This window comes from Ranitomeya variabilis, chromosome 3 (genome assembly GCF_051348905.1).
Source record: "Ranitomeya variabilis isolate aRanVar5 chromosome 3, aRanVar5.hap1, whole genome shotgun sequence".
Lineage (NCBI taxonomy): Eukaryota > Metazoa > Chordata > Amphibia > Anura > Dendrobatidae > Ranitomeya > Ranitomeya variabilis.
In genome coordinates, this window is record NC_135234.1 from 569,760,334 (window position 1) to 569,787,341 (window position 27,008).

A 27,008-nucleotide genomic window follows, 5' to 3' on the forward strand; every position below is an offset into this window, starting at 1 on the left:
TAGTGGGACTTTTGGGGGTAAAAAGAATATAAGACACTGGCTTATATTCGGGGAAACACGGTACCTGCATATACCCATTGCACCTGCCCATCAGAGGTTTCTCAGGTTCGCAATAGGCCAGGACCACTACCAATTCGTGGCTCTCCCTTTCGGACTAGCCACGGCTCCCGGAGTGTTCACCAAAGTCATGGCAGCCACCATGGACGTCCTACACTCCAGAGGCATAGTAGTCGTTCCATACCTGGACGATCTACTCATCAAGGCTCTCCCACCTTCAAGGACTGCGAGCTCAGCGTCTCACTCACAACCGATACTCCTCAGTCGCATGGGCTGGTTAATCAACTTACAAAAGTCATCACCAACCCCGAGTCAGTCCCTGACCTTCCTGGGAATGCTATTCAACACCTCCAGGGGTCTAGTGCTCCTTCCCAAGGACAAGGCACTGGCTCTCCGCCTAGGAGTTCGCACCCTCCTCCGCAAACCCCCTCGATCTCTCCGGTTTGCCATGAGAGTCCTCGGCAAGATGGGGGCAGCAACAGAAGCGGTCCCATTTGCCCAGTTTCACCTCAGGCCTCTCCCAACTAGCCATTCTCAAGTCCTGGGACAGGAATCCCTTTTCTCTCGACAGGGAGTTCAGCTGACGTCGTCAACCAGGAGGTCCCTGCACTGGTGGCTCAAGCCAACCTCGCTAGCAAAGGGGAAATCCTTTCTCACAAGTCAATGGAGGGTTCTGACCACCGACGCGAGCCTGACGGGTTGGGGTGCTGTGCACCTACACCACAGGTCACAGGGCAAGTGGTCCCCAGTGGAAGCGACCATGCCCATCAACATCCTGGAAATTCGTGCCATCCTCCTGGCATTGAGGGCCTTCCATCATTTACTGGCAGCCTCTCACATCAGAATACAGTCGGACAATGCCACGGCTGTGGCATATGTGAATCACCAAGGGGGGACCCGCAGTACCCAGGCGATGCGAGAAGTGTCACACATCCTCCACTGGGTGGAGGACACAGGGTCGGTTCTTTCGGCGGTCCACATTCCGGGTGTGGACAACTGGGAAGCCGACTTCCTCAGCCGAGAAGGAATAAACTCGGGAGAGTGGTCTCTCCATCCCGAAATTTTTCGCCAGATCTGTCACCGCTGGGGGACCCCGGATGTGGTCCTAATGGCATCCCACTTCAATGCCAAGGTCTCCAACTTCATGGCCAGAACACACGATCTGCGGTCGCTCGGAGCAGACGCTTTGGTTCAGGACTGGACCCAGTTCCAGCTTCTGTACATTTTTCCACCTCTCCCCCTGATATCCAGAGTGGTGAGGAAGATCAAACAAGAGGGAGTTCCAACCATCCTAATTGCACCGGACTGGCCCAGACGTACATGGTACGCCGACATCGTACAACTTACAGCAGACGCCCCCTGGCATCTCCCCGTCCGCCACGATCTTCTTTCACAAGGCCCGTTCTACCACCAGAACTCAGGGGCTCTCAATTTGACGGCGTGGCCCTTGAGACCTGGGTTCTAACCCAGGCAGGGCTCTAGCCGGACGTCATTGGAACCATGATCAGGGCACGGAAGCCAGCCTCTGCCAAGATTTATTACCGTACCTGGAAAGCTTTCTTTACCTGGTGCGAATCTCGTGGCCAGATCCCACTCCCTTATTCCCTACCCAAAGTACTTGTTTTTCTCCAATCTGGAGGCCAGGCTGTCGTTGGGCTCGCTTAAGAGCCAGATGTCAGCCCTCTCAGTGCTTTTTCAAAGGCGCATTGCTACCAAGCCGCAAGTAAGGACTTTCCTTCAGGGGGTTTCCCGATTGGTTCCCCCCTACAGACGACCACTAGAAACATGGGACCTCAACCTGGTCCTGACAGCATTGCAGGAACCACCCTTCGAACCCCTTAAGGAGGTCTCGCTCCGCCTTCTTTCCCAGAAGGTGGTTTTCCTGGTGGCAATCACCTCGCTACGCAGGGTGTCTGAACTGACAGCACTCTCCTGCAGACGGCCCTTCCTGGCTTTTCACCAGGACAAGGTAGTTCTTCGTACGGTACCATCCTTCCTCCCGAAGGTTGTGTCCAACTTCCACCTCAATGAGGAAATTTCACTACCATCCCTTTGTCCGGTTCCGGTTCATAGAGTGGAGAAGGCTCTGCATACGATTGACCTCATCAGGGCATTGCGTATATACGTGTCTAGGACTGCGTCCTTCCGGAGGTCTGATTCTCTTTTCCTCCTTCCGGAAGGCGGCCACAAGGGTCTGCCAGCTTCCAAAGCCTACCCTTGCCAGGTGGATCAAATCCACCATACAAGAGGCCTACCGCCTTAAGAATTCTCCTCTTCCAGCCGGTATTACGGCACACTCTACCCGGGCGGTAGGGGCCTCCTGGGCCATTCGGCACCAGGCTTCGGCACAACAAATGTGTAAGGCGGCCACTTGGACTAGCCTAAACACGTTTACTAAACACTACAGGGTTCATACCCAGTCCTCAGCGGACGCGAGCCTGGGTAGATGTGTCCTGCAGGCGGCGGTGCCCTAAGTATAGGGGCCTGTCTGCACAATATTCGTCCATTGCTTCCCACCCAGGGACTGCTTTAGGACGTCCCATGGTCCTGTGTCCCCCAATGAGGCGACAGAGTAAAGGAGATTTTTGTGTACTCACCGTAAAATCTCTTTCTCTTAGCCTCTAATTGGGGGACACAGCTCCCACCCTGTTGCCCTTTTCGGGCTGTTGTTACTGTTGAGTTCTCATATTGTTCTTTGAGCTCGTACATAGTGGCCTTCTTATAGGCATGTCCTATGTTATTCATGTTACGTTCCTCCTACTGCTTTTGCACAAAACTGGAGAAGGCTGACGCCGTCCAGGGGTGTATACTGCAGAGGAGGAGCCACAGTTAATCTTTTTCAGATTATGCATTGTCGCCTCCTAGTGGACAGCAGCATAACACCCATGGTCCTGTGTCCCCCAATTAGAGGCTAAGAGAAAGATTTTACGGTGAGTACACAAAAATCTCCTTTTTTGTTTCTAATTACCAATATATAGGCTATGTTTAAAAATTGGTGATTACTGGTGCACCTTTTGATCACTGTTTGGGATAATCTGTCAGCGACAATTTGACCTCTTTAGGCGAGCGCCTACACTAAGGGAATGTGCACACAAACCCACTGAGACTTTCAAGAGAAACATCAGGAAATGCTGGTTTTAATTTTTCCCATTGTTTTAACATCTATTGTTTTTTTTTTCTTTCTTAAACTGACATTTTCTGGGTTGTTTTTTAAAGTTCAATGCAACAATAAAAAAAAATCAATCCACAAGCGTTTTTTTTCATTCAAGGATACTGTAAAAACGCTCAGAAAAGTACCCATGTGTCTTCCAGGCATTTTTAGAACTTTCCTATTGACTTGTATTGTAAAACATAGAACATCTTCAGAGTGGGAAAAAAGCCTGAAAAACGGTGTGCTCACTGCTTTTAACCGTTTGGTGACATTGGAAACCCGAAGTGGTTAAAAGATGCTAAAAAGCCTGAACATATGAACAGCGAGTCGTTTGTACATTGACATATATATGATCATTCTTGTGAGTGTGCAGTCAGAACTTTTTCAGGAGGTTTTCCTATTGGAATCCACCTTAACAAGCCGATGTGTGCACATACCCTCACAAACTTGTCTTGCCTGGACTTATACCTACAAATTGAAAGTGCAATCAGGATCCATTTGTGTTTTTTGCTTTATTTGTATGTATGCTACAGGGAAAATGCTTGTCTGTCCAAGGTTTTCCACAGTAAAATCTGGTTTCTGTGTGCTTTGTTGCCTTCATGGTGTGTATAATCCCATTTTGTATTCCTTGTACCCTGCCCTTTTTAGAGTGACCACTCTGGTGATGCAGGACATTCTCATAGGTGGACATCACTGGAGCTAGTGAAAGGCACTTACACAACTGATGAGTCGCCCAGTGATATTGCGGAAATTAGGCTGGATAAAGCTGTCCCTCTGAAGGTACCAATAGTCAATTACACCGTGTTATACTGGAATGTAATTTTTTATAGACTTGACATTAAAATAATTTGCTTCCCTACCACAGGAGAACATGAAATACGCAGTGCGCCTGAGAAATTATGGGAGCCGCACAGCTAACGGCGATGGTGGAATGACCACAGTTCAGTGTCCCGATGGTGTGACATTCACATTCAGCTCCTGCAGTCTGAGTAGTAACGGTACTAACCAAACCAGGGGGCAAATCCCACAGGTGTTATACTACAGGTATGTCACTTGTGTCATGTAACTGCTGTGCTTGCGTGCCACCATTGTCTGCAATCTTTGAACAGCTAGCCACACTTTCTCAATGCTCTCATTTAATTGCCGTTACTTTGTTGTTTTTCCATGTATGCATGGTAGAAGCGAATATGATGGAGACCTTCAGTCACAGCTGTTAAGTAGAGCCAATGAAGAAGACAAAAACTGCAGCCGGGCACTTTCTGTGGTTAATGCCGTGACGAGGTCCGCCAAGGACCTGCTGCATCGAGCACTCGCTGTTGATGGTAAGTTGTGCTTAATTCTTCCACTGTCCATAATTGACCCCTCTAATTCTTGGGATTCAAGCCCCCAAGAATCAAGTAAGAGCATGGACGTGTTCACTGTGATATCAGTCTCTTAATTTCCTTTTTTCTCCTTAGCTGATGACATTCCAGAACTGCTTAGCTCTTCCAGTCTCTTTTCTTTGCTGCTCCCTCTTCTGATAGCTTATATTGGACCAGTAGCAGCTGCAATTCCAAAAGTAAGTCTGGTTTCTTGCCCAACCGCTCTTTAACATCTGAATGCTGTAACATAGTTTGTCTTCTGTTTTGGAGTTGCTCCATTTTGTGTTACTGTTGATACGACTGATTGACAATTATTTTAACTTGTATTCTAGGCAGCTGTGGAGGTTTTTGGTCTTGTGCAGCAGTTACTACCATCCGTTGCAATTTTGAACCAGAAGTATGCACCTCCTCTCTTCAACCCAAATCAATCCACTGACAGTACAACCGGCAATCAGCCTGAGCAGCTCTCTGCATGTACTACCTCCAATCACTATGCTGTGGTGGAAAGTGAGCACCCATACAAAGCTGCCAGTGTGATGCAGTATAAGGTAAGCATTTCCATCTGATACTTATGCAGAAGCATGTCAAACTCCCATTAGCCCCTTCATGACAGGGCGATTTAGCCGCTTTTTCGTTTTTTCCTTCCCTTCTTCCAAGAGCCCAAACTTTTTTTTTTTTTCTCATTGATATAGCCTTATGAAGGCTCGTTTTTTTGCGCGACAAGTTGTACTTTTGCCTGACACCATTCATGGTACCACATAGTGGAAAAGGAATATAGGAAACCACATAGGAAAAGGGGGAAAAAATGCAAATGCATTAAAATTGCAATAAAAAAGATAAATGTCACCATTTTTTCCCCCTCATTTATCATATTCACTATATGATAAAACTGACCTTTCATATGATTCTCCAGGTCAGTACAAGTAAGCAGATAACAGACATGTATAGCGGGGTTTTTTTTTTCAGTTATTGAAAAAAATAATTGCCTTTGCCACCATTTTCCAAGACCCATAACGATTTCATTTCTTTTGATATGGGGGCTGTGTGAAGGCTCAGTTACAGTTTTGAGCGCCTGTTATTGCATTTTATTACAATGTAGCAGTGGACAAAAAAAAACTTAATTTTGGTGGTTTCGATTTATTCTCGTTACTCAGTTTGCCGATCAAAATAATTTATTTTATATTTTGATAGGACTTTTACGAACGCAGCGATACTGAATATGTATTTCTTTAAAAATCTTTTTATTAATAGGGTAAAGATGTGAGGGTGATTAGACCTTTTTTTTTCTTTTCCTTTTTAAAAACTTTTTCACTTTTTACTGTATTTAATAGTCCTCTTAGGATACTTGTGCTTTACATAGCAGTGCATCAACACTAATAATAATAATAATAATAATAATAATAATAATCTTTATTTTTATATAGCGCTAACATATTACGCAGCGCTTTACAGTTTGCACACATTATCATCGCTGTCCCTGATGGGGCTCACAATCTAAATTCCCTATCAGTATGTCTTTGGAATGTGGGAGGAAACCGGAGTGCCCGGAGGAAACCCACGCAAACACGGAGAGAACATACAAACTCTTTGCAGATGTTGTCCAAGGTGGGATTAGAACCCAGGACTCCAGCGCTGCAAGGCTGCTGTGCTAACCACTGCGCCACCGTGCTGCCCATAAACACTACTATGTTTACAGAAAATTCTGATCTCTTATGAACGCCAGCCACATCCTGGCTTTCACAGGAGGATTGTAATGAGGGGTCATCGGCAGACCTCTGGCTGTCACGTCAACCTGCCGTCACGGGCACGGCGTCAATGGGAGTATGGAACGATGCGCCCATCCCTCCTTCCAGCTGATGTTAAATGCCGCTGTCCGAGATTGACTGCAGGATCTACTGCTTAGCAATCTGTGGCTGTTCGAGGAACATGATGGCTGATTAGATCAGTCATCATGTGCGGGTGAAGATTCGGGCTTGGTGTGCGAGCCCGCATCAAAGGCAGGAATATGACGTGAGTTTACATTGTGTCATGAAGGGGTTAAAGAAATTTGGAAATCGTAAAACGCAAATATTTGGGGGAGAAATAAAAGATTGGGCATATGGATAGATTTGACCAGGCCCTAAAATGTTGTGCCGGAGGAGTTAATCTGCTACCAGAGGGTTCTGAATGCGATCACCTTACAGTCTGTGTCTGAGCACCTCACTGCCATAATAAATGTCCTGCTCTGTCCTTTCAGGTGTCTTTCCCAGAGTGTGTTCGGTGGGTATCAGTGGAGTTTGACCCCCAGTGTGGCACCGCTCAGTCTGAAGATGTTTTGCGCCTCATGATCCCTGGACGAAATGCACATTTCTCAGGTTTTGGACCAAAGTTTCCCGTTCATGAAAATCTTAATTCCTGGGTTGAACTTAAGAAATTTTCAGGCTCCTCTGGATGGCCGTCTGCTGTCTTAATACTGCCAGGTAAATTATAATTTTTTATTTTTCTGGCTGTATAATTTGAAGGTAAAACACATGAAGGATTACCAGCCATTTTTTCCATGATTGCCCTTACTTTTCAGATATATTATGACTTTCAGGTTTTTTATTCTGTTCTTGTAATTAATGCCAAGGGTTGATTCCAATAATAGAACTTTGTCTTTTAACGTGTATCTCATAATCTAAGACTTGTCTTCTGCTGGGTCTGATGAGAGGGATCTCTGATTGGATTAGCAGGCTGCCTCCTAATCTTCTGTCTTCATTGCTTGGTATTCTCCTCCGCTGATAGACAGCATTATTTTTATTAATTATTAACACGTAGAGTGCCGCTGACTGCCGCCCACTTTCCAGCTAGCGAGGATAGAAAATGATAGCATGAAAAGTTTAATATAAAGGTTACTTTTTTTTTTTATAGGGTTCTTCAGTATTCACTGCTCAGACATTTCCTTCTTACATGCTGCTGATGCCTAAGTAAAATAAAAAATAACATTTGTTGCTCACGTCCCACACCCATGTCGTTTCAGCGGTTGTCACGTGAGCACTGCAGCCAATCAGCAGTTGTTAATAGGCTGCTTCGCTTACACTTTCCTCACTAAAACTTGAATATCTGGGGAAAGTGTGAGCGCCGCAGCGCATTACCAGCGCTCTCGTGACATAACACTATTATGTGCAGGAACAGTGTGTGTATGTAACATATTTTGTGTCAGTAGGAAAACCCACCACTTGTTTTCTTCGTATGTGAATTCGCGTCTTAGGCCACTAGATGTGCTAATGTACATCATTTAAACGTCAGAGTCTCCTGATTAACTGTAATTTTTGTGTATATGTTTTCAGGAAATGAGGCTTTGTTCTCTCTTGAAACTGCATCAGACTACGTAAAAGATGAAAAGGCCTGTTTTTATGGCTTCAAGTGTTTTACTATTGGATATGAATGTAGTCCAGGAACTGATGAGGTCAGTACCATTACTAAACATTGCGGCAGAGTTAACTGCGTCAATTATATCAGAAACAAGAGTTAGGATAGCAATAGTGTTATATAGGTCGGACATTATGTTCAGTTCAAGATATATGCTGCAATGATTAAATGAAATGTACTTGCTTATTCACTGTACATCAGGAACAATTGGATAGCTCTATACCACAATAGTATATTCTTCCTTGAACGGTAGCTTGTCACTGGGGCCTTAGACTGCCTGTCTGCTTTCCCTGCCTGCACTTCAGGGGCCTCGCTCCTGCACAGCTCGGACTGTGGTCAGCGCTGTGCGGCAGTGGGGATACCGTAATGCTTGTAGGTAAAGCAGACACGCAGTCTTATAGATCTGTGAAAATCTCAAATTCAGCTTTTTTTTTCCTGAAGAAGAACATAGCACTCAGAAATGAGTGCCCGACAGATCAAGGTCTAGCACTCCTCTCCCTGTGACTGCGATATACAAAGACTGTGTGCACCCTATGAAAATTCTGCTTCCCCCCTTAAACATTTTTGAGAGATTTGTAAATTAGTTATTAAGTACAGATCTATGTACTTGTTAATGGGTTCCTGTCGCCTCCAAAAACTATTTACATGCATGTAATTTGGGTTTAAATCCTGTCTTGCTGGCTGAAGCTGCAGCTACTGGGAGGAAATGGTGTTAGATTCTGCCTGCAGCTGCTCGCTTCCAGTCATCGGTGCGAAGCAAGGAGCTGTTAGTTTATCGCTCAGTATAAACAGAGTTTATCTGTAGACAGTCTGTGGAAAAGTGTTTCCTAACTGGTTCCACAGCATTTTTTTTATTCTGTGGATAGTTGGTAAATGCAGGATATACTAACGAGAAGGGATGTCATTTCTTTTGTTGTCGATTTGTTGGATAGATTTTTTTTTTATACTATAATGCAGGTATTGTGATTGTCTGGTTTCCTTTTAGGGGATTATTCTGCTGGAGAAAGAATTGGCCAACCTGGGAGGCATATGTGCTGCTGCTTTAATGAAAAAAGATCTGGCTCTTCCCATTGGTAAGATAATTACTCACCAGGCAATATGCTATATACTATAATACAGATATTAAAGGGAACCTGTCAACATGAGAAACACGATTTACCTGCAGATATAGTGATTATAAATTAAGTAGTTAAATAGTGTTTAAAGGGAATCGGTCTCCAGGTTTTTCACATATAACGTACAGCCACCAATATTCAGCCCCATGTGACTGCATTCTATATTGCGGTATATATGACTACAATTCGCCCTGCAAGGCAAAAAAACACCTATGGGGCAGTCTGGTCTCTGTTATGATCGCCATCATCCTCTTCTTTGTGTGGATGACGTGTCCTTCGTCATCCACACAGTGTTCCCGTTCACGCTCCTGTGCTGGCACACTTCTCTCTGCCTTGCAGAGAGCAGAACAAAGTATAGGTCTGCGAATGCATGGGGAAAGGCCAAAGAGCCCAGACTCATGTGCATTACAGTACTTTGCTCTGCCCTCGCAGGGCAGAGAGAAGTGCGCCTGCACAGAGTGCGAAGAGGAACACTGTGTGTATGATGTTGGACACGTAATCCACAGCAGAGGAGGACAGCGATCGCAAGAAGAGAGGCAGTGACGGAGCAAGACCAGTGACGCCCATTGGATAGGCCTGCTTCGTAAGTGAGTATAATAAAAGGTGGTTGTTTTTTGCCTTGCAGGGCGAATTGTAGTCATATATGTACAGCATTTTGGAATGCTGTCACGTGGGACTGAAAGGTGGTGGCTATAGGGAAAACCTGGTGGCAGATTCTCTTGAAATCATGCCTGGCTGGCTTACAGGAGCAGTGGCTACAGGGAGGAAAGGAAGTTCTGTTCTCCCTGCAGCTACTTGCTTCCAGTTCTTGCAGAGGGCTGTTAAGGTACCGTCACACTAGGCGATATCGCCAGCAATCCGTGACGTTGCAGCGACCTGGATGGCGATATCGCTGTATTTGACACGCAGCAGCGATCTGGATCCCGCTGTGAAATTGCTGGTCGCTGCTAGAAGGTCTGCACATTATTTGGTCGCTAGGTCGCCGTGTATCGCCGTGTTTGACAGCAAAAGCGACGATACCAGCGATATTTTACACTGGTAACCAGGGTAAACATCGGGTTACTAAGCGCAGGGCCGCGCTTAGTAACCCGATGTTTACCCTGGTTACCAGCGTAAAAGTTAAAAAAACAAACAGTACATACTCACCTGCGCGTCCCCCAGCCTCTGCTTCCTGACACTAAAGCGCCGGCCCTAAACTGAAAGTGAAAGCAACAGCGGTGACGTCACCGCTCTGCTGTTAGGGCCGGAGCTCAGTCAGCGTCAGGATGCAGAGGCTGGGGGACGCGCAGGTGAGCATGTACTGTTTGTTTTTTTAACTTTTACGCTGGTAACCAGGGTAAACATCGGGTTACTAAGCGCGGCCCTGCGCTTAGCAACCCGATGTTTACCCTGGTTACCCGGGGACCTCGGCATCGCTGGTCGCTGGAGAGCGGTCTGTGTGACAGCTCTCCAGCGACCACACAGCGACGCTGCAGCGATCGGCATTGCTGTCGCTATCGCTGCAGCGTCGCTTAGTGTGACGGTACCTTTAGTCACCTCTCATGAGAGAGCACGGCTGTAATCACTCCAAGGTACATTGATTGACAGCCTGCTCTATGCACACACGCTGCAGATAAGGCTGTTGATTAAAGTGCCAGGAAGTGATTACAGCACGCTTGCTGTGTAGTGAGCGATGCCCTGCACCATCTCCTTGACCGCAAGAAAGCGTGTACTGGGAGAATAAAACTTTTTTCTTCTTGTTGCTATTGCTCCAGTAAGCCGACTGCACGGCGTTTAAATGATAGTCACCTACAGATTACCATTTTATCTGCAGGTAAATAGAATTTCTGGAAGCGACCGTTTCCCTTTAAGTACAGTCATCTCCTAGAGACTAATCAGATAGAATAGTAGGCACAGGACATACACTTTATAGACCTCCTGCCACCCTCTTTGCTACTTTGTAGTTCATATGAAATTAATTTGCTGGTGCTGTCCTTTAATCGGTTTTACAAATTGAGGTGGGTTTGGTCCCAATGTCAAAGCCTGAATAGAAATGTGAGGAAGAAAAAAATGTGCCAGCACTAAAGTACCGTATATACTCGAGTATAAGCCGAGTTTTTCAGCACATTTTTTTTGTGCTGAAAACACCCCCCCTCAGCTAATACTCGAGTGAGATGTCCAGAAGATTGAGGAGGAGTGGCAGCGGCGGAGCAGCGGGTCACATTATGCAGCAGACGGCTGCTGTAGCTAACTCCTATGCCCGCTGCTAAAGAGAAATGAATATTCACTGCACTGGCAATGAATATTCATTTCTCTGTAATAATGCGCAAGGCTCAGCCGCAGCATCCGGCTCCTGCAGCTGCCGGGCGGTCACGTGTGCATATTCATTTCTCTTAAGTAGCGGCACACGTGACTGCCCGCCAGCTGACACTCTGCACGCTACTTAATACTGCCCTCCTCGCACATGGATCCGGCATGGGGAATGGTGAGTTTTCCGTCAGCTGTGCTCTGCTTGTGAGCAGCGTATGAGGTTCCTGCCATGCGCTGTTTACAAGCATAAAGCAGCTGCTGGCACCGGTATAAGATGCTGCAAGGGAGAGCAGAAAGATAAGTATAATGGGGTTTTTTTTATGTTTTTTGATGGGGGGCCAATCATACATGGATAGGCATGGAGCCATGCATTCAAGGATAGGGTCTTGTATTCAAGGATAGGGATGGGGGCCAATCATATCAGGATAGGGGTGAGGAGCCATGCTTACCAGGTTAGAGATGAGGAGGCCGTGCAGACCAGGATGGGGATGAGGAGGCCGTGCATACCAGGATGGGGATGAGGGGACAATGCATACCAGGCTTATACTCGAATCAATACTTTTTCCCAGTTTTTTTTTAGGTAAAATTAGGTGCCTTGGCTTATACTCTGCAAGTTGATTATTCCATTTATTTGTGCATCCAGTTAGAAAATTTTAAACGTTTTCGGTCCATACATCAGACCTTCATCAGAAATTAAACTGAAATACAGGTAGATAATACAACAAATGAATATCCATATACAGACAATCACAAAATACAAATACATGGTGCACAACATGGAGGACCATAAATATATAAAGATACGTTTCCAGACCAAATCCATTACGTGACAGACCGAGTGCATGCAACCGTGGCGGCTGGAGAATTTCCGGGTTGGTGGTCCGTGAGTTGTGAGTGCTTCCAATTAACGAGAGCTAGATAACAGGAGGTAAAAAGCTGTGCAGCTGAATGTGCTGATAAGGAAAGAACAACATGGCACATAAATGGAGGGTTATGCTGTAATAATAGTAAGTTCTGTCATAGGACCATAATTAAGGTAGAGGTCCATATTGCCCCCAAAGGATACTACGAGAGGGATTAGTCCGGGTGCTTGCAAGGAGTGCTGTGCTCTATAACAGACTAGTGTCAGCCTACAAAGCAATAGTGACAACATATGACAATTAATACAGAAACTGGTATCCGGGCTGTCCGGAGCACTAATAATTATGTGAATACTATGCGTGACCCGTTTACCCCAAATACATAGCTGGTAGTCTAGGCACATTCGGCGAAAGGTAAGAATAACCTAGAAAATGAAAAAATGAACAAAAGAAAAAGAGGAAGGAAGAATACTTAAATAAAAAGACGGGAGATGACAAGGCCGTATGTGGATTTTTTTGGAGCCAAGCGGCATCCCTAATGGTGATAAATGAATAGATGCTAAGCGGTGTGTTAATGTGAACCGGTGTAAGGAGGTACTGAGAGCACTAATTGAATAACATTACCTGGACAACAATCTAAGGAAGGATATATCAAAGCCCATACAGGCCAGAGCTGGGTGACCCGGGATAAAGGCCGAAAGGCTGGTAGTCTAAGAGACATGAGGAAAATTCTATGAAGTGACCCCATTATAAATCCCCCAATGTTATGTGGGTAATGGTAGAGGATAGTTACCAGGATGCCGCACTATGCCTGAGGAGATAATACTGGATAAAGGCGCCGATCTGCCACTGTGGGTAGCGCTGGAGGGAGGTACAAAGGGAAATTATCCTAAATTGTATGTAAGGGCATCCGCAGAAGGAAGCGTTTGCTGTAAGTGGGTCAGAAGTTACCTTGCAGCGCCGGCTGTGTGGCGTGTATCCAGGAGATCCCGGGTTCTCCTGGATACACGCCATATGTAAGCCGGCCGGCCATATGTAAATCGTACAAATAGTAAGAAAAGTTAGTTCAAGCAAAGTGATGTCATGGTACAGATTGGAGTAAGGTGCATACAGTGGGGGAAATAAGTATTTGATCCCTTGCTGATTTTGTAAGTTTACCCACTGACAAACGCATGAACAGTCTATAATTTTAAGGGTAGGTTTATTTTAATATTGAGAGATATAATATCAAAAATAAAATGCAGAAAATCACATTGTATAAATTTATATAAATTTATTTGCATTTTGCAGTGAGAAATAAGTATTTGATCCCCTACCAACCATTAAGGCTATGTTCACACGATGCGGTTTTTGCTGCGGATCCGCAGCGGATTTGCAGCTGCGGATCCTTTTTTTCGCAGGCAAATCCGCGAAGTACCATGTCAATTCTTTCTGCGGATTCCGCTGCGGGTTTCCAACAGCACCAATAGGAAACTGCAGTTGGAAACCCGCAGTGGAATCCGCAGTAGAAAAAGGACACAAATCCGCGGTGAAAAGCACCGCGGGTTTTCACTGCGGATTTTCCCAAAAAAGGACCTGAAAAATCCGCAGTGAAAAAAGGATCGTGTGAACAAGCCCTAAGAGTTCTGCTTCCTACAGACCAGTTAGACGCTCCTAATCAACTCGTTACCTGCATTAAAGACAGCTGTCTTGCATAGTCACCTTTATAAAAGACTCCTGTCCACAGACTCAATTATAATCAGTCAGACTCTAACCTCTACAACATGGGCAAGACCAAAGAGCTTTGTAAGGATGTCAGGGACAAGATCATAAACCTGCACAAAGCTGGAATGGACTACAAAACCATAAGTAAGACGGTGGGTGAGAAGGAGACAACTGTTTGTGCAATAGTAAGAAAATGGAAGAAATACAAAATGACTGTCAATCGACATCGATCTGGGGCACCATACAAAATCTCACCTCGTGAAGTATTCTTGATCTTAAGGAAGGTGAGAAATCATGCCAATACTACACAGGGGGAACTTGTTAATGATCTCAAGGCAGCCGGGACCACAGTCGCCAAGAAAAGCGTTGGTAACACATTATGCCGTAAAGGTTTAAAATCCTGCAGTGCCTACAAGGTCCCCCCTGCTCAAGAAGGCACATGTGCAGGCCCGTCTGAAGTTTGCCAATGAACACCTGGATGATTCTGTGAGTGATTGGGAGAAGGTGCTGTGGTCTGATGAGACAAAAATTGAGGTCTTTGTCATCGACTCAATTCGCCGTGTTTGGAGGAAGAGGAATGCTCCCTATGACCCAAAGAACACCGTCCCCACTGTCAAGCATGGATGTGGAAACATTATGTTTTGAGGGTGTTTCACTGCTAAGGGCACAGGACTACTTCACCGCATCAATGGGACAATGGATGGAGCCATGTACCGTAAAATCCAGAGTGACAACCTCCTTCCCTCCACCAGGACATTAAAATTGGGTCATGGCTGGGTCTTCCAGCAAGACAATGACCCAAAACATACAGCCAAGACAACAAAAGAGTGGCTCAAAAAGAAGCACATTAATGTCATGGAGTGGCCTAGCCAGTCTCCCGACCTTAATCCCACAGAAAACTTATGTAGGGAGTTGAAGCTCCGAGTTGCCAAGCAAAATCCTCAAAATCTTAATGATTTAGAGATGATCTGCAAAGAGGAGTGGACCAAAATTCCTCCTGAGCTGTGTGCAAACCTCATCATCAACTACAAAAAAAAGTCTGAATTCTGTGCTTACCAACAAGGTTTTTGCCACCAAGTATTAAGTCTTGTTTGCCAGAGGAATCAAATACTTATTTCTCACTGCAAAATGCATAAATTTACGTAATTTATACAATGTGATTTTCTAGATTTTATTTTTGATATTTTATCTCTCAATGTTAAAATTAACCTACCCTTAAAACTATAGACTGATATATCTTTGTAAGTGGGCAAACTTACAAAATCAGCAAGGGATCAAATACTTGTTTCCCCCCTCTGTATTATGCATGTAATACTGTAGACAAAATGTAACAGTGACACTATGGTACTGAAGTGGATCGATCACCAGATTTCTCCATATCACTGGGCAAAGAATCATTGTATGTGAAGTGCGTTAATAAATGTATCTTATTTTTGTCAAACAGGGAGTGAATTGGAAGAAGACCTGGAAATAGTTGAAGAGGCTGCCTTACAGGTAACATATTGTCCATTATATTACAGCCATCATATACAAGGTTTCACTTCATTTCATTAATTTTGAAATTTCTACTTGTGCAAAGTTGTGAAATATGTGTGAAAAATGTATTAGTTAGGCGAGGGCTCAGACTTTAAGGTTGGACTTCAGAAAAGCAGATTTTAATGGCTTCAGAAAGAGGGTAGGAAAGGTCCAATGGCTTGATGTTCTAAAGAACGGAAATGTCCAAGAAGGATGGGAGATTTTGCTAAATAAAATTCTAACTGCACAATCGTTAACAATCCCAAAAGGAAAGAAGAATTGGATGCATTTAAAGAGACTAGGATGGATGAACACAGAACTTAATCACTTGTTAAAAAGGAGAAAAGAAATGTATATTAAATGGAAAGATGGGGTCATATCTAAAGAAAGATATGATGTCTGCAGTGAATGTAGGCTAAGTGTTAGAAGAGCTAAAGCCAGTAATGAAGTGAGGCTTGCAAGGGAGACAAAAAGCAGTAAAAATGTATTTTGGGGATATGTTAAAAGCAAAAGACAAGTCAAAGATGCTATAGGATTTTTACAGTATAAGGGTGAAGTGGTCAAAAATGATAAGGCCGAACCTTTTAAATTCCTATTTTGCATCTGTGTTCTCTAAGAAAGCAACTGTAACATCAACTGATCTTCACGGTGCAATCAAAGGAATGAAAGAATCCACACTATCTATAAACAGAGAGGTGGTGAGGGAATACTTAGCTAATTTTAACTTTTTTATTCAAAATGGTCACTATTTTTTTCAGACATAAAAATACTTTTTCTCTAAATAATTTGATAAAACTTCCGTTTTATTTTCTCAAAAATGTTTTATGGTTTCACATATAAGTGCTTCTCACTAAATTAGAATATCACCAAAAAGTTAATTTATTTCAGTTCTTCAATACAAAAGTGAAAGTCATATTATATAGTCATTACAAACAGAGTGATCTATTTTAAGTGTTTATTTTCTGTTAATGTTGATGATTATGGCTTACAGCCAATAAAAGCCGAAAAGTCATTATCTAAGTAAATTAGAATGATTAATAAATAACACCTGCAAAGGCTTACAAAGCGTTTAAAAATGTCCCTTAGTCCGTTTCAGTAGGCTCCACAATCATGGGGAAGACTGCAGACTTGACAAATGTCCAGAAGGCAGTCATTGACAGACTCCACAAGGAGGGTAAGCCGCAAAAGGTTATTGCTAAAGAAGCTGGCTGTTCACAGAGTGCTGTATCCAGGCATATTAATGGGAATTTGAGTGGAAGGAAAAAGTGTGGTAGAAAAAGGTGCACAAACAACGGGGATAACTGCAGCCTTGAAAGGATTAAGAAAAGGCCTTTCAAAAATTTGAAGGGAGATCCACAAGGAATGGACTGCTGCTGGAGTCATTGCTTCAAGAGCCACCACACACAGAGGTATCCAGGACATGAGCTACAAGTGTCACATTCCTTGTGTCAAGCCACTCATGACCAATACACAATGCCAGAAGCGTCTTACCTGGGCCAAGGAGAAAATAAACTTGACTGTTGCGCAGTGTTCCAAGGTGTGGTTTTCAAATGAAAGCAAATTTTGCATTTCATTTGGAAATCAAGGTCCCAGAGTCTGGAGGAAGAGTGGAGAGGCCACAATCCAAGCTGCTTGAGGTCTAGTGTGAAGTTTCCACAATCAGTGATGGTTTGGGGAGCCATGTCATCTGCTGGTGTAGGTCCACTGTGTTTTATCAAGACCAAAGTCAGTGCAGCTGTTTACCATGAAATGTTGGAGCACTTCAAGCTTCCCTGTGCCAACAAGCTTTTTGGAGATGGTCTCCAGCAGGACTTGGCACCCGTCCACACTGCCAAAAGTACCAATACCTGGTTTAAAAACCACAGTATCACTGTGCTTGATTGGCCAGCAAACTCGTCTGACCTTAACCCCATAGAAGATCTATGTAAAGGGAATGGGAGAGTCAGTTCACCGTTTTCAGCCTCCTCAAGGAAGTAGATTCCACGCACGGAGCTGCCCTGGCCTTAGGCTTGCAGATGCAAGAAATGGAAAAATACTTCTCCAGTGTGGAAAGGTAAAAAACTTTATTCTTGATTCATTAAAATTGGGATAGTATAGACACACATGGAGATCCCAATAGACTACTGACTTGTGAAGTCTTAATCATAGTCTGTGTAAGGCATCCATCTTGGGCCTTAAGTGTACTTCAGAAACCAGACTTGTATAACAAAGTACTAATTACTAAGGCTAGCTTCACACTAGCGTTCGGCAGGGCTGCAGACGAAAGCCTTCTTCCTCCGTGAAGCTCCGCCCACTGCCGAGCCTCTTCCTTCAGCTCCGCCTATGTCTGCATGCGTCCTGCATACCCTATCTTTAACAGATGCCTCCACATGCGTCGTTTTGAAGCTGCGCCGACCGCAACAAAATCTAACATGTTCCGTTTGACGCAGGTCAGCGCAGCATCAAGACGCATGTGGAGGCATCCGTATGGCCTACGTACCCAATGTTAAAAACAGGGTATGCAGGACTCATGCAGACATAGGCGGAGCTGAAGGAAGAGGCACGGCTGTGGGCGGGGCTTCACTGAGGAAGAAGGCTGCCGTCCGCAGCCCTGCCGAACGCTAGTGTGAAACTAGCCTAACGGACAAAAAACTGAAGCAATCAATCTCTTTGGTCCTATCTACAGCAGTATACATGCTAACATATTATGAGACAAACATTAAAATAATAAAAACCTCAATAGGAGGAAAACACAGAGAATTTGTGTGAAGAAAAATAAATTATTATAATTTCACGGGGAGAACAAATTGTGAAAAATGGAGAAAATACTGGAATTAACTATATTGGAGTATAAGATCCTGTCGTACATTAAGTCCCTGCGGGGTTCTTGTCTGCAGCTTGAATATCCAGTACAACTCTTTTTTCTTTTCAAATCTCCACCTCTAAATGGCTTGAAACCCTTTTCTATTCCTTTTGCTGTGAGTGAGCTAGTATTCCCACCATATATGTATTTAGAAAGCTTGCAAACCACAGAGCTGTTGTGTGCAGTTAGGCTGCTGGCATCTGACACGTGTCTCCTAATTAGCTTTTTCAGTTGTCCTATAGTGCATCCCACGTATTGTAAATTACACAAAGTGCATTCTATTAAATAAATAACACCTTCTGTGTTACAATTAATATAACATTTAATGGGATAAACTTGTCCTGTAGATTTAACCCGTTAGTGACAGCCAATTTTGTACTTAATGACCAAGCCAGTTTTTTACAATTCTGACCACTGTCACTTTGTGTTAATAGCTCTGGAACGCTTCATCGGATCCCACTGATTCTGAGACTCTTTTTAGTGACATATTGTACTTCGTGTTATTGGTAAAATGTCTTCACTATGACTCGCATTTATTTATGAAAAAATATGGAAATTTGGCAAAAATTTTGAACACTTTGCAATTTTCAAACTTTAAATTTTTGTGCCCTTAAATCAGTTATGTCACACAAAATAGTTAATAAATAACATTTCCCACATGTCTACTTTACATCAGCAAAATTTTGGAACCATAATTTTTTTTTTTGTGGCAGTTATAAAGGTTAAAAGTTGACCAGCAACTTCTCATTTTTCCAACAAAATTTACTAAACCATTTTTTTTAGGGACCACCTCACATTTGAAGTGAGTTTGGGGACTCAATATGACAGAAAATATCCAAAGTGACACCATTCTAAAAACTTCACCCATGAAGGTGCTCAAAATCACATTCAAGAAGTTTATTAACCCTTCAGGTTCTTCACGAGAGCTAAAGCAATGTGGAAGGAAAAAATGAACATTTTACTTTTTTCACAAAAATAAACTTTAGACCCAAACTTTATTTTCACAAGGGTAACAAAAGAAAATGTACCACAAAATTTGTTGTGCAATTTCTCCTGAGTACACCGATACCCTGTATGTGGGGGGAAAGCCACTGTTTGAGTGCACGGCAGGGCTCAGAAGCGAGGGAGCACCGTTTGACTATTTGAACGCAAAATTAGCTGGAATCAATGGTGGGCGCCATGTCGCATTTGGAGACCCACTGACGTACCTAAACAGTGGAATCCCCCCCCCCCCCCCCCAAATTCTAACTCTAACCCTAACACAGCCCTAACACCCCTAACCCTAGCTCTGGCCCCAACCCTAACCCTAATAGAAAAATATACATTTTTTTTATTATTATTTTTACCTACCTAAGGGGGTTATAAAGGGGGGTTTGATTTACTATTTTTTTTTTTTTTTAAATTTTGATCTCTGTGATCGGGTCTATCACAGTGATCAAAATGAACCAATAGGAAAAATCTCCTATTGTTGCCGGGTGCACTCGACGGGTGCACTGTGCATATGCCCGCCAGGAAGAAGGGGGGACTGGGGGACAGAGCCATTAAAATTAAGCCTTGCTTTACATATATTTTTGTTGTGTTAAAAAAAACAAGAGATAAGGTTCCTCCTAGGGTGGGTGTTTTTTCTTTTTTTCATGGCTTAATTTTAAGAGGTCATACAAATGTGGCTCTTGTCCATGCAAAACATGTTCACATATTAATAAGGCTACTTTCACACATCATGTTTTTTGTGTCAGGCTAAATCTGGCTAATGTGTGTAAAAAAAAAAAAAAAAACGGATCCGTATTTTTTGTGAAAAACTGATGTGCCGGATGCGTTTTTTTTTAGCTGGATCCGGTTCTCTTTAATGCGCATGAATTTTTTTGGACTTCCTGGCTCTGGGAGGGAGGGAGAGAGAGAGATTTGTAAATACATATATGGTGGGAATACTAGTTCACTTACAGCAATAGGGATAGAAAAGGGTTTCAAGCCATTTAGAGGTGGAGATTTGAGGAGAAAAATATTAAATAGAGAGTTGTACTGGATTTTCAAGCTGCGGACAAGAACCCCGCAGGGACTTAATGTACGACAGGATCTTATACACCAATATAGTTAAATGCAGTATTTCCTCCATTTTTCACAATTTGTTCTCCTCGTGAAATAATTATAATAATTATTCTTTTCTTTTTTTCTTTACACCATTTCTCCGTGTTTTCCTCCTATTGAGGTTTTTATTATTTTAATGTTAGTCTCATAATATGTTAGTATGTATACTGCTGCAGATAGGCCCACAGAGATTGATTTCTTCTCTTTTTTTGTCTGTTAGTGATTAGTACCTTGTTATACACATGTCTGGTTTCTGAAGTACACTTAAGTCCCAAGATGGATGCCTTATTACACAGACCATGATTAGGACTTTACAGTCGAAATGCGTCGGTCGATAGTCTATTGGGATCTCCATGTGTGTCTACACAATCCCAGTATATGAATCAAGAATAAACATGAAGTTTTTACCTTTCCATGCTGGAGAATAATTCCTTTTCCATAGAGAATCTATGGAGTATTGTCAAGAGGAAGATGAGACACAAGACTCAACAATGCAGATGAGCTGAAGGCTGCTTTCAAAGCAACCTGGGCTTCCATAACACCTCAGCAGTGCTACAGGCTGATCGCCTCCATGCCACGCCACATTGATGCAGTAATTGATGCAAAAGGAGCCCCGACCAAGTATTGCGTGCATTTACTGATCATACATTTCAGTAGGCCAACATTTTGGATTTTAAAATAATTTTCTCCTTCGCCTCATTGGGGGTCACAGACCGTGGGTGTATGCTGCTGCCACTAGGAGGTTAACACTAAGTGATACAAAAAAGTTACCTCCTCCTCTGCAGTATACACCCTCCAGCTGGCTCTCAGCTAACCAGTTCTTGCTTAGTGTCTGTAGGAGGCACACGGACGGGTCTGCTATTCAGACCCAAAACTCTTTATTATTTTATTTTTACCTGTTACATTTTTTATTTTACTTTCTACAACGAAGGGGCGACGGATCCTTTCAAGGCTCCGATCTCCCCGAACCATCAACAGACGAGCACGTAGAGTGTCACCTCTCCATACCCTCTCCTGCGACGTGGGATGCCAAGCCTGGGCTGATTCTTAGGGGCGACTTGTCCTTTCAAGGGCACCGATCTCCCCGCACCCTGAATGGACGAGCACATGGAGTGTCGCCTCTATGTATCCTCTTCCCCAGCCAGGCCTAATGCCGGACAACTGGCCCTGTCCACCCGGTGAACTCCGTGGATGTACAGAGGATCCTCTCTTTGGCGTCCGAGCAGCCCCCACTGTCCCACCACTGTTAAAGCAGATGACACAAGGAGGCGGACGGTTCCTCTCCACCTTCCTAACAAAGGGATGATGGATTGAGGTTTATCCCTCTATCCCTGCACCGTCCACGCTGCAATACCTGACCTGCAGCAGAACAGAGTGTGCACACTTTCCTCGGCGCTGAAATGGTCATCTGCGGCGGCTCCATGCCGGGACGCGCACCGATGGTGAGTGGATTCTGTCAGCGGTGGGCCTGTGCAGTGGGATATTCACATGCTGACAGGCAGCCTCGGCTTTCCTGTGGCCCACCTCCCTGAGGTAACGCTCCGGACGGCTGCAAAAATATAGCACCCGGCTTCGGCCGATGTGTAGGCCGCGTCCCGGAAGCCGCGCCCGCACTATGGCGTGCAAAGGCGGCTTTGCCCACCTTTTCTGGTGCTTCTTCCCTGGCACAGGAGCGATTGCTTCTCGCAGCAACGCCCCTCTATTCTACTCCTGGTATTGCTCACGCCGGCTGCAGAAATTTAGGCCCCTGCTTGGGCCAATTCATGGAAGTCACTAGGCTCCGCCCACATCACATCTGTGGTTCAGCCCCCAAAATTGGTGCCTCTCACTCTCTGCAAGACTTTACTACCTCTGCAACTCCCGGTGGCCATGTTGGTCCACCCTGCCGGCGCGCACACGCACAGGGCCTATAATTTTGCATTAAAGGAGCACAACGACTCTGCAACCGGGTAAGGAAGTGCTGCTCTCTTCCCCTGCATCTTCCCCCTGTGCTTAAAGACTCATGTCCAGTATCTCCTGCCTGGTCTTAAAAGGTACAGAACCAGTATTCCCTAGTCTTAAAGGTACACGACCAGCCTTCCCTGGTCTTAAAGGCACATGACCAGCATTCCCTGGTCTTAAAGGCACATGACCAGCATTCCCTGGTCTTAAAGGCACATGACCAGTACGAAGCCGGTCTCCCTAAATGAGCTCAGGAGCCCTCCGCCGCCAATCCCAACTTAACCCAGAGTACCTAGTTCCCTGAGTGGGCTTCGTCACTGCCGCAACCCATGGATTCTCTGACCAAGAGATTGAATCCCTCCGTGATCCCTCTGTGGCTCGGAGTGCTCGCAGGACCAATATAGATGGTCCCTTTCCTTCATAGGAGCTGTCGGTTAGCAGGAGCCACAAGTTTTTTAGAAACGTACAGGGGTCTAGAAATGTACACTTACCTAGAAAACGGAAGTTTCATTTCCTGATCCCTCACCAATGATTTGCTGAGAACAAGTCTCTGAATATGGATCGGATATTGCCTTGGTTCTGGACTTCAGAACTTCAGAAAAGGATGGATTCGCCTATTGATATCATCAACCAATCTCTGTAGATTGACGAGGACTTCGATTCTACTCTACATCACGCAGTGTCCTTCATGAGGAAACTAAACTCTCTAGCAGAACATTTGCCATTCACCCGGACAGGGAGCGTCCGAATAAGCGATCCACTGGATAGAAACCTCTGCAAGCGCGGTATCCTTTTTCAGCTAATATGCAAACACGTATACCCACCTAAGACGTGAGATGCCATGCCTGGTCTGACTCTAATGGACGACAGGTCCTTTTAAAAGGCATCGATCTCCCCACACCATCAATAGACGAGCACATGGAGTGTCGCCTCCATGTATCCTCTTCTGCAGCCAGGCCTAACGCCAGACAACCAGCCCTGTCCACCCGGGGACCTGAACTCCGTGGATGTACAGAGGCACCCTTTTTGGCGTCCGAACACCCCTCTCTGCATCTCCACTATTTAGCAGATGATGCAAGAAGGCGGACAATCCCTCTCCACTTCCCTGTTAAGAGGATGGTGGATCGAGGGTTCATCATTTTAACTCCGCACCATCAGAGAGCGCCGATAGCAAGAGACGGCTTTTCCTGACCTTCTGCATGCAGCCGCGCATTCTGCCACTTGGCATATTAACCGGGTAGAATATCCTGTTGTATACCTACCAGTATCCCTGCCCGATGGGTCATCAATTAAAAATACAATGGACTGTCAGATGGCAAATCTACTTCATTCCGTCTTGTGACCCCCGTTTCAGCACTCTACCCTTCCTTAGCCGCCGCATGTGTTGCTAGAGCAATGGTCTCCTGGTCAGAGTCCTTAACTACGTTGATTTCCAACAGTAACCTTCTCCCGAAGACGGTACAGATGGTCAATCAAACTTCTTGAGCAAGGAGACTAGCTGCTTCACGCCTCTCGGATGCATCTACTTGCGCGGCGCTGTTAGCAGCAAATGCCATTACACTCAGAAGGACATTATAGCTCAGAGAATGGAAGCGTACTCTGCGTTCAGAAGGCCTCTGACATCACTCCCTTACCAGAGTGATGGGTTAATCGGTGAGAAGTTGGGAGTTTTCCCCACGCAAGAACAAAGAATCACATGTTTCCTATAGACCCAACCAGCAGTGGATCAGTTGTCCAGGACGGTCTAGATCGAAGGGATCTTGGTTCCAAAAAGGGGACCGAAAAGTAAGACCGACCCTGAACCTCAAACTTCTATCAATCTTGACAAGGTCCCCCTTCTTCAGATAAGTTCCTTCGCTCAGCCATTACTTCAACGGAAAAAGGTGGAGTTTCTGGCATCCACCGGCATTCGGGATGCTTACCTTCACATTCCTATGTTTTTCCCTCTTCAAAAATTCATTCGCTTTCCCTTTCGCGAACAGCATTTTCAAATCACGACATTGTCCTTCGGCCTTGCTACCGCACCCAGAGTGTTTGCAAGGGTTATGGCGGCTGTCATATTCCTCTTGCATCCTAGAGGCGTGGTCATCCTGCCCTATCTGGTCGACTTTCTAGCCGCACTTCCAGCCCTGCGCTGAGTCGTCTATATCTCTTGAGATAATCCTCTCTCTCCTGGGCTGACATCTAAACTTAGACAAGTTTTTCCTTGTTTCCAGCCCAGCAGATATCTTTTGTTGAGGATGATCCTGGAATCTTCCAGATGGGTTGGTGATTCTCCCTTGAGACAAGGCCGTGGCCCTTCAACAGGGAGCTCGCGCCCTTGTTTACTCATCCCCCTCATTCCATTCGATTTGGTAGGAGGGTTCTGAGGAAATTTGGTGACTACAATGGAATCGGTTTCCTTTGCTCCTCTCGTTGTCTGCAGGTCAAGCAGGCTTTCAAATGGTCTGAGCTCCTTCCTCATCCAGGAGAGATCCTTTCTCCCGGTTCAATGGTTATTAGGGACTACCGATGCCAGTCCTCTTCTCCTGATCATTGTTCTGGGGATCCGAACGGTACGATTAGTTCTACTGCAGGTCCACTGCCTTCTGGCGGGTCACCCCATCCGATTCTCGGACGATCCTACGTCTTTGCCATACGTCAATCATCTAGCAGGTACCCACGGTCAGGCGTCATGGCCGAGGTACGTCACATTCTCTGTTGGGCCACGATCTATCATTCGGTGATCTCGGCACTACACATCTCAGGAGTAGAACTCTGGGCGGCAGACGCTGTCAGGATCCCGCCTCATGTGAGTGGGAACTTCACCCGGAAGTCTTCCATCAGATCTGTCTTCTCTGGAGCACTCCAGATGTAGTTCGGATGGTGTCCAGACTGAAAGCCAATGTACTCTAAGTTCATGGTTCGGCCTCCAGATCCAAAAGCCATCGCAGTGCATGCTCTGGTTTTTCCATAGTACCAGTTTCCATAACCCCTCTTCCACTACTTCCGAGAACTTTTCGGAAGCAGGAACCGCCCCAGTAATCCTGGGAGATCTGCACTGACCATGTCAGATTTTCTCGTTTGCGGAACTAGTATTTTTCCGTCTTATTGCAACAAAACTGCAAATATGGACTTCCTCGCAGGCAGTCTTCACATGTGGTTCTTCCCTATCGCATACTGTTAGATCTTTGGGACCTTAATGGTCCTGGGAGTCTTACAGTAGATTCCTTTTGATCCGGACAGACTTTACTATCAAGGAAGGTTGCCCTTTTTTCTCTGCGATCTCCTCATCCTGATTAGTTTTCGGAGCTAGCCGCTCTGTTCTTTCAGACTTTTTTCCCTTATTACCATCAAGGCAAGGTTGCCCTCAGGCCATCCCCGTCCCTTGTTACCAAGGTGGTATTGTATTCCCACACTTATGAGGGCATAGTTCTTCCCTCATCTTTCGGCACCAGTCCACAAAACGTAATGGGTTCCCCATATTCTAGACGAGGCGAGTGCTCTGAGTAGGTACGTCTCGAGGACGGCGTCCTTCCGAAGGTTGGACACTTTATTTGGACTACCTCACTGTAAGAGGACTGCTTCCTGACGGTTACAGGAAGGGTTTAGCCGTTTCATCAGCCATGTTAGCCTGGTGGATTCGTTAGACCATCCAGGAGTCCTTCCGTGTTAGATGTCAGCCTATCTCCCTGTCTATCGAGGTTTCTTGGGTTCTAGGCACCAGGCGTCGGCAAAGCACGCATGCAAGCTTGCGGGTTCGTCTAGTCCGCATGCATTCTTGAAGCACTATAATTCCCACACTTTCACAGATGTGAGTCTGGACAGGCGGACTCTGCAGGCCGCGGTGGCGCACTTGTAAGTAGCAGTTTCACAAGGCCTTATCTGATGTTGTCACCACCCAGGGACTGCTTTGGGACGTCCCACGGTCTGTGTCCCTCAATGAGGCGAAAGAGAAATAGGGATTTTTGTGTACTCACCGTAAAATCCTTTTCTCCGAGCCATTCATTGGGGGACACAGCTCCCACCCTATTATTAGCTTGTGCTTGTTTTATAATTTGACATGTTATACTCTCATATATAATGTGACATGCTATACGCTCATATATTGTTATTGATCTCCTACTGCTTTTGCACCAAACTGGTTAGCGAAGAGCCAACAGGAAGGCGTATACTGCAGGGGAGGAGCTAACTTTTTTTGTATCACTTAGTGTCAGCAGCATGCACCCACGGTCTGTGTCCCCCAATGAATGGCTCGGAGTAAAGGATTTTACGGTGAGTACACAAAAATCCCTATTTTCAAGTATTCTAATTTACTGAGATAATGACTTTTAGGTTTTCATTGCCTTGTAAGCCATAATAATCAACATTAACAGATATAAGCACTTGAAATAGATCACTCTGTCTGTAATGACTCTAATACAAAAAGTGAAACTAATATTATATAAAGAACTGAAATTAACCTTTTGGTGATATTCTAATTTAGTGAGAAGCACTTGTACATCTTATCTTGGTGGCCTATTACCTTGCATTGTTCATGCTTGTATGATGGAAGCAAAGCTGAACTTTGGAATCATGAAAATGCAGCAAAAACCACAGTTAAAAAAGCCTGCAAATCCTGCTGTTTTTCTTACTGCCAAGAGGTTAGGTTTTGGCTGCAGAAAAAAGCAGCAAAAAGCAACGTGTGAACATGGCTTTTAATATCCTCATCTAACACTC

At 44.9% G+C, this 27,008-nt stretch overlaps 1 protein-coding gene across 16 annotated transcripts in view; it reads left to right on the forward strand.

Annotated features, from left to right (window-relative positions):
* The window catches only part of MYCBP2 (MYC binding protein 2), a 339,194-nt gene that overhangs the window by 200,795 nt on the left and 111,391 nt on the right, over positions 1-27,008 (forward strand). For all 16 annotated transcript variants that reach the window (XR_013223966.1, XM_077297204.1, XM_077297206.1 and 13 more), the window contains 9 exons: positions 3,857-3,988; positions 4,074-4,252; positions 4,388-4,530; positions 4,666-4,766; positions 4,902-5,117; positions 6,806-7,028; positions 7,878-7,996; positions 8,945-9,032; positions 15,372-15,421. Coding sequence is in view for 15 of the 16 variants with exons in the window: in XM_077297204.1 (XP_077153319.1) it covers positions 3,857-3,988; positions 4,074-4,252; positions 4,388-4,530; positions 4,666-4,766; positions 4,902-5,117; positions 6,806-7,028; positions 7,878-7,996; positions 8,945-9,032; positions 15,372-15,421 (1,251 nt within the window). In the remaining variant the exon portion in view is untranslated. The remainder of the gene's footprint in view (positions 1-3,856; positions 3,989-4,073; positions 4,253-4,387; positions 4,531-4,665; positions 4,767-4,901; positions 5,118-6,805; positions 7,029-7,877; positions 7,997-8,944; positions 9,033-15,371; positions 15,422-27,008) is intronic.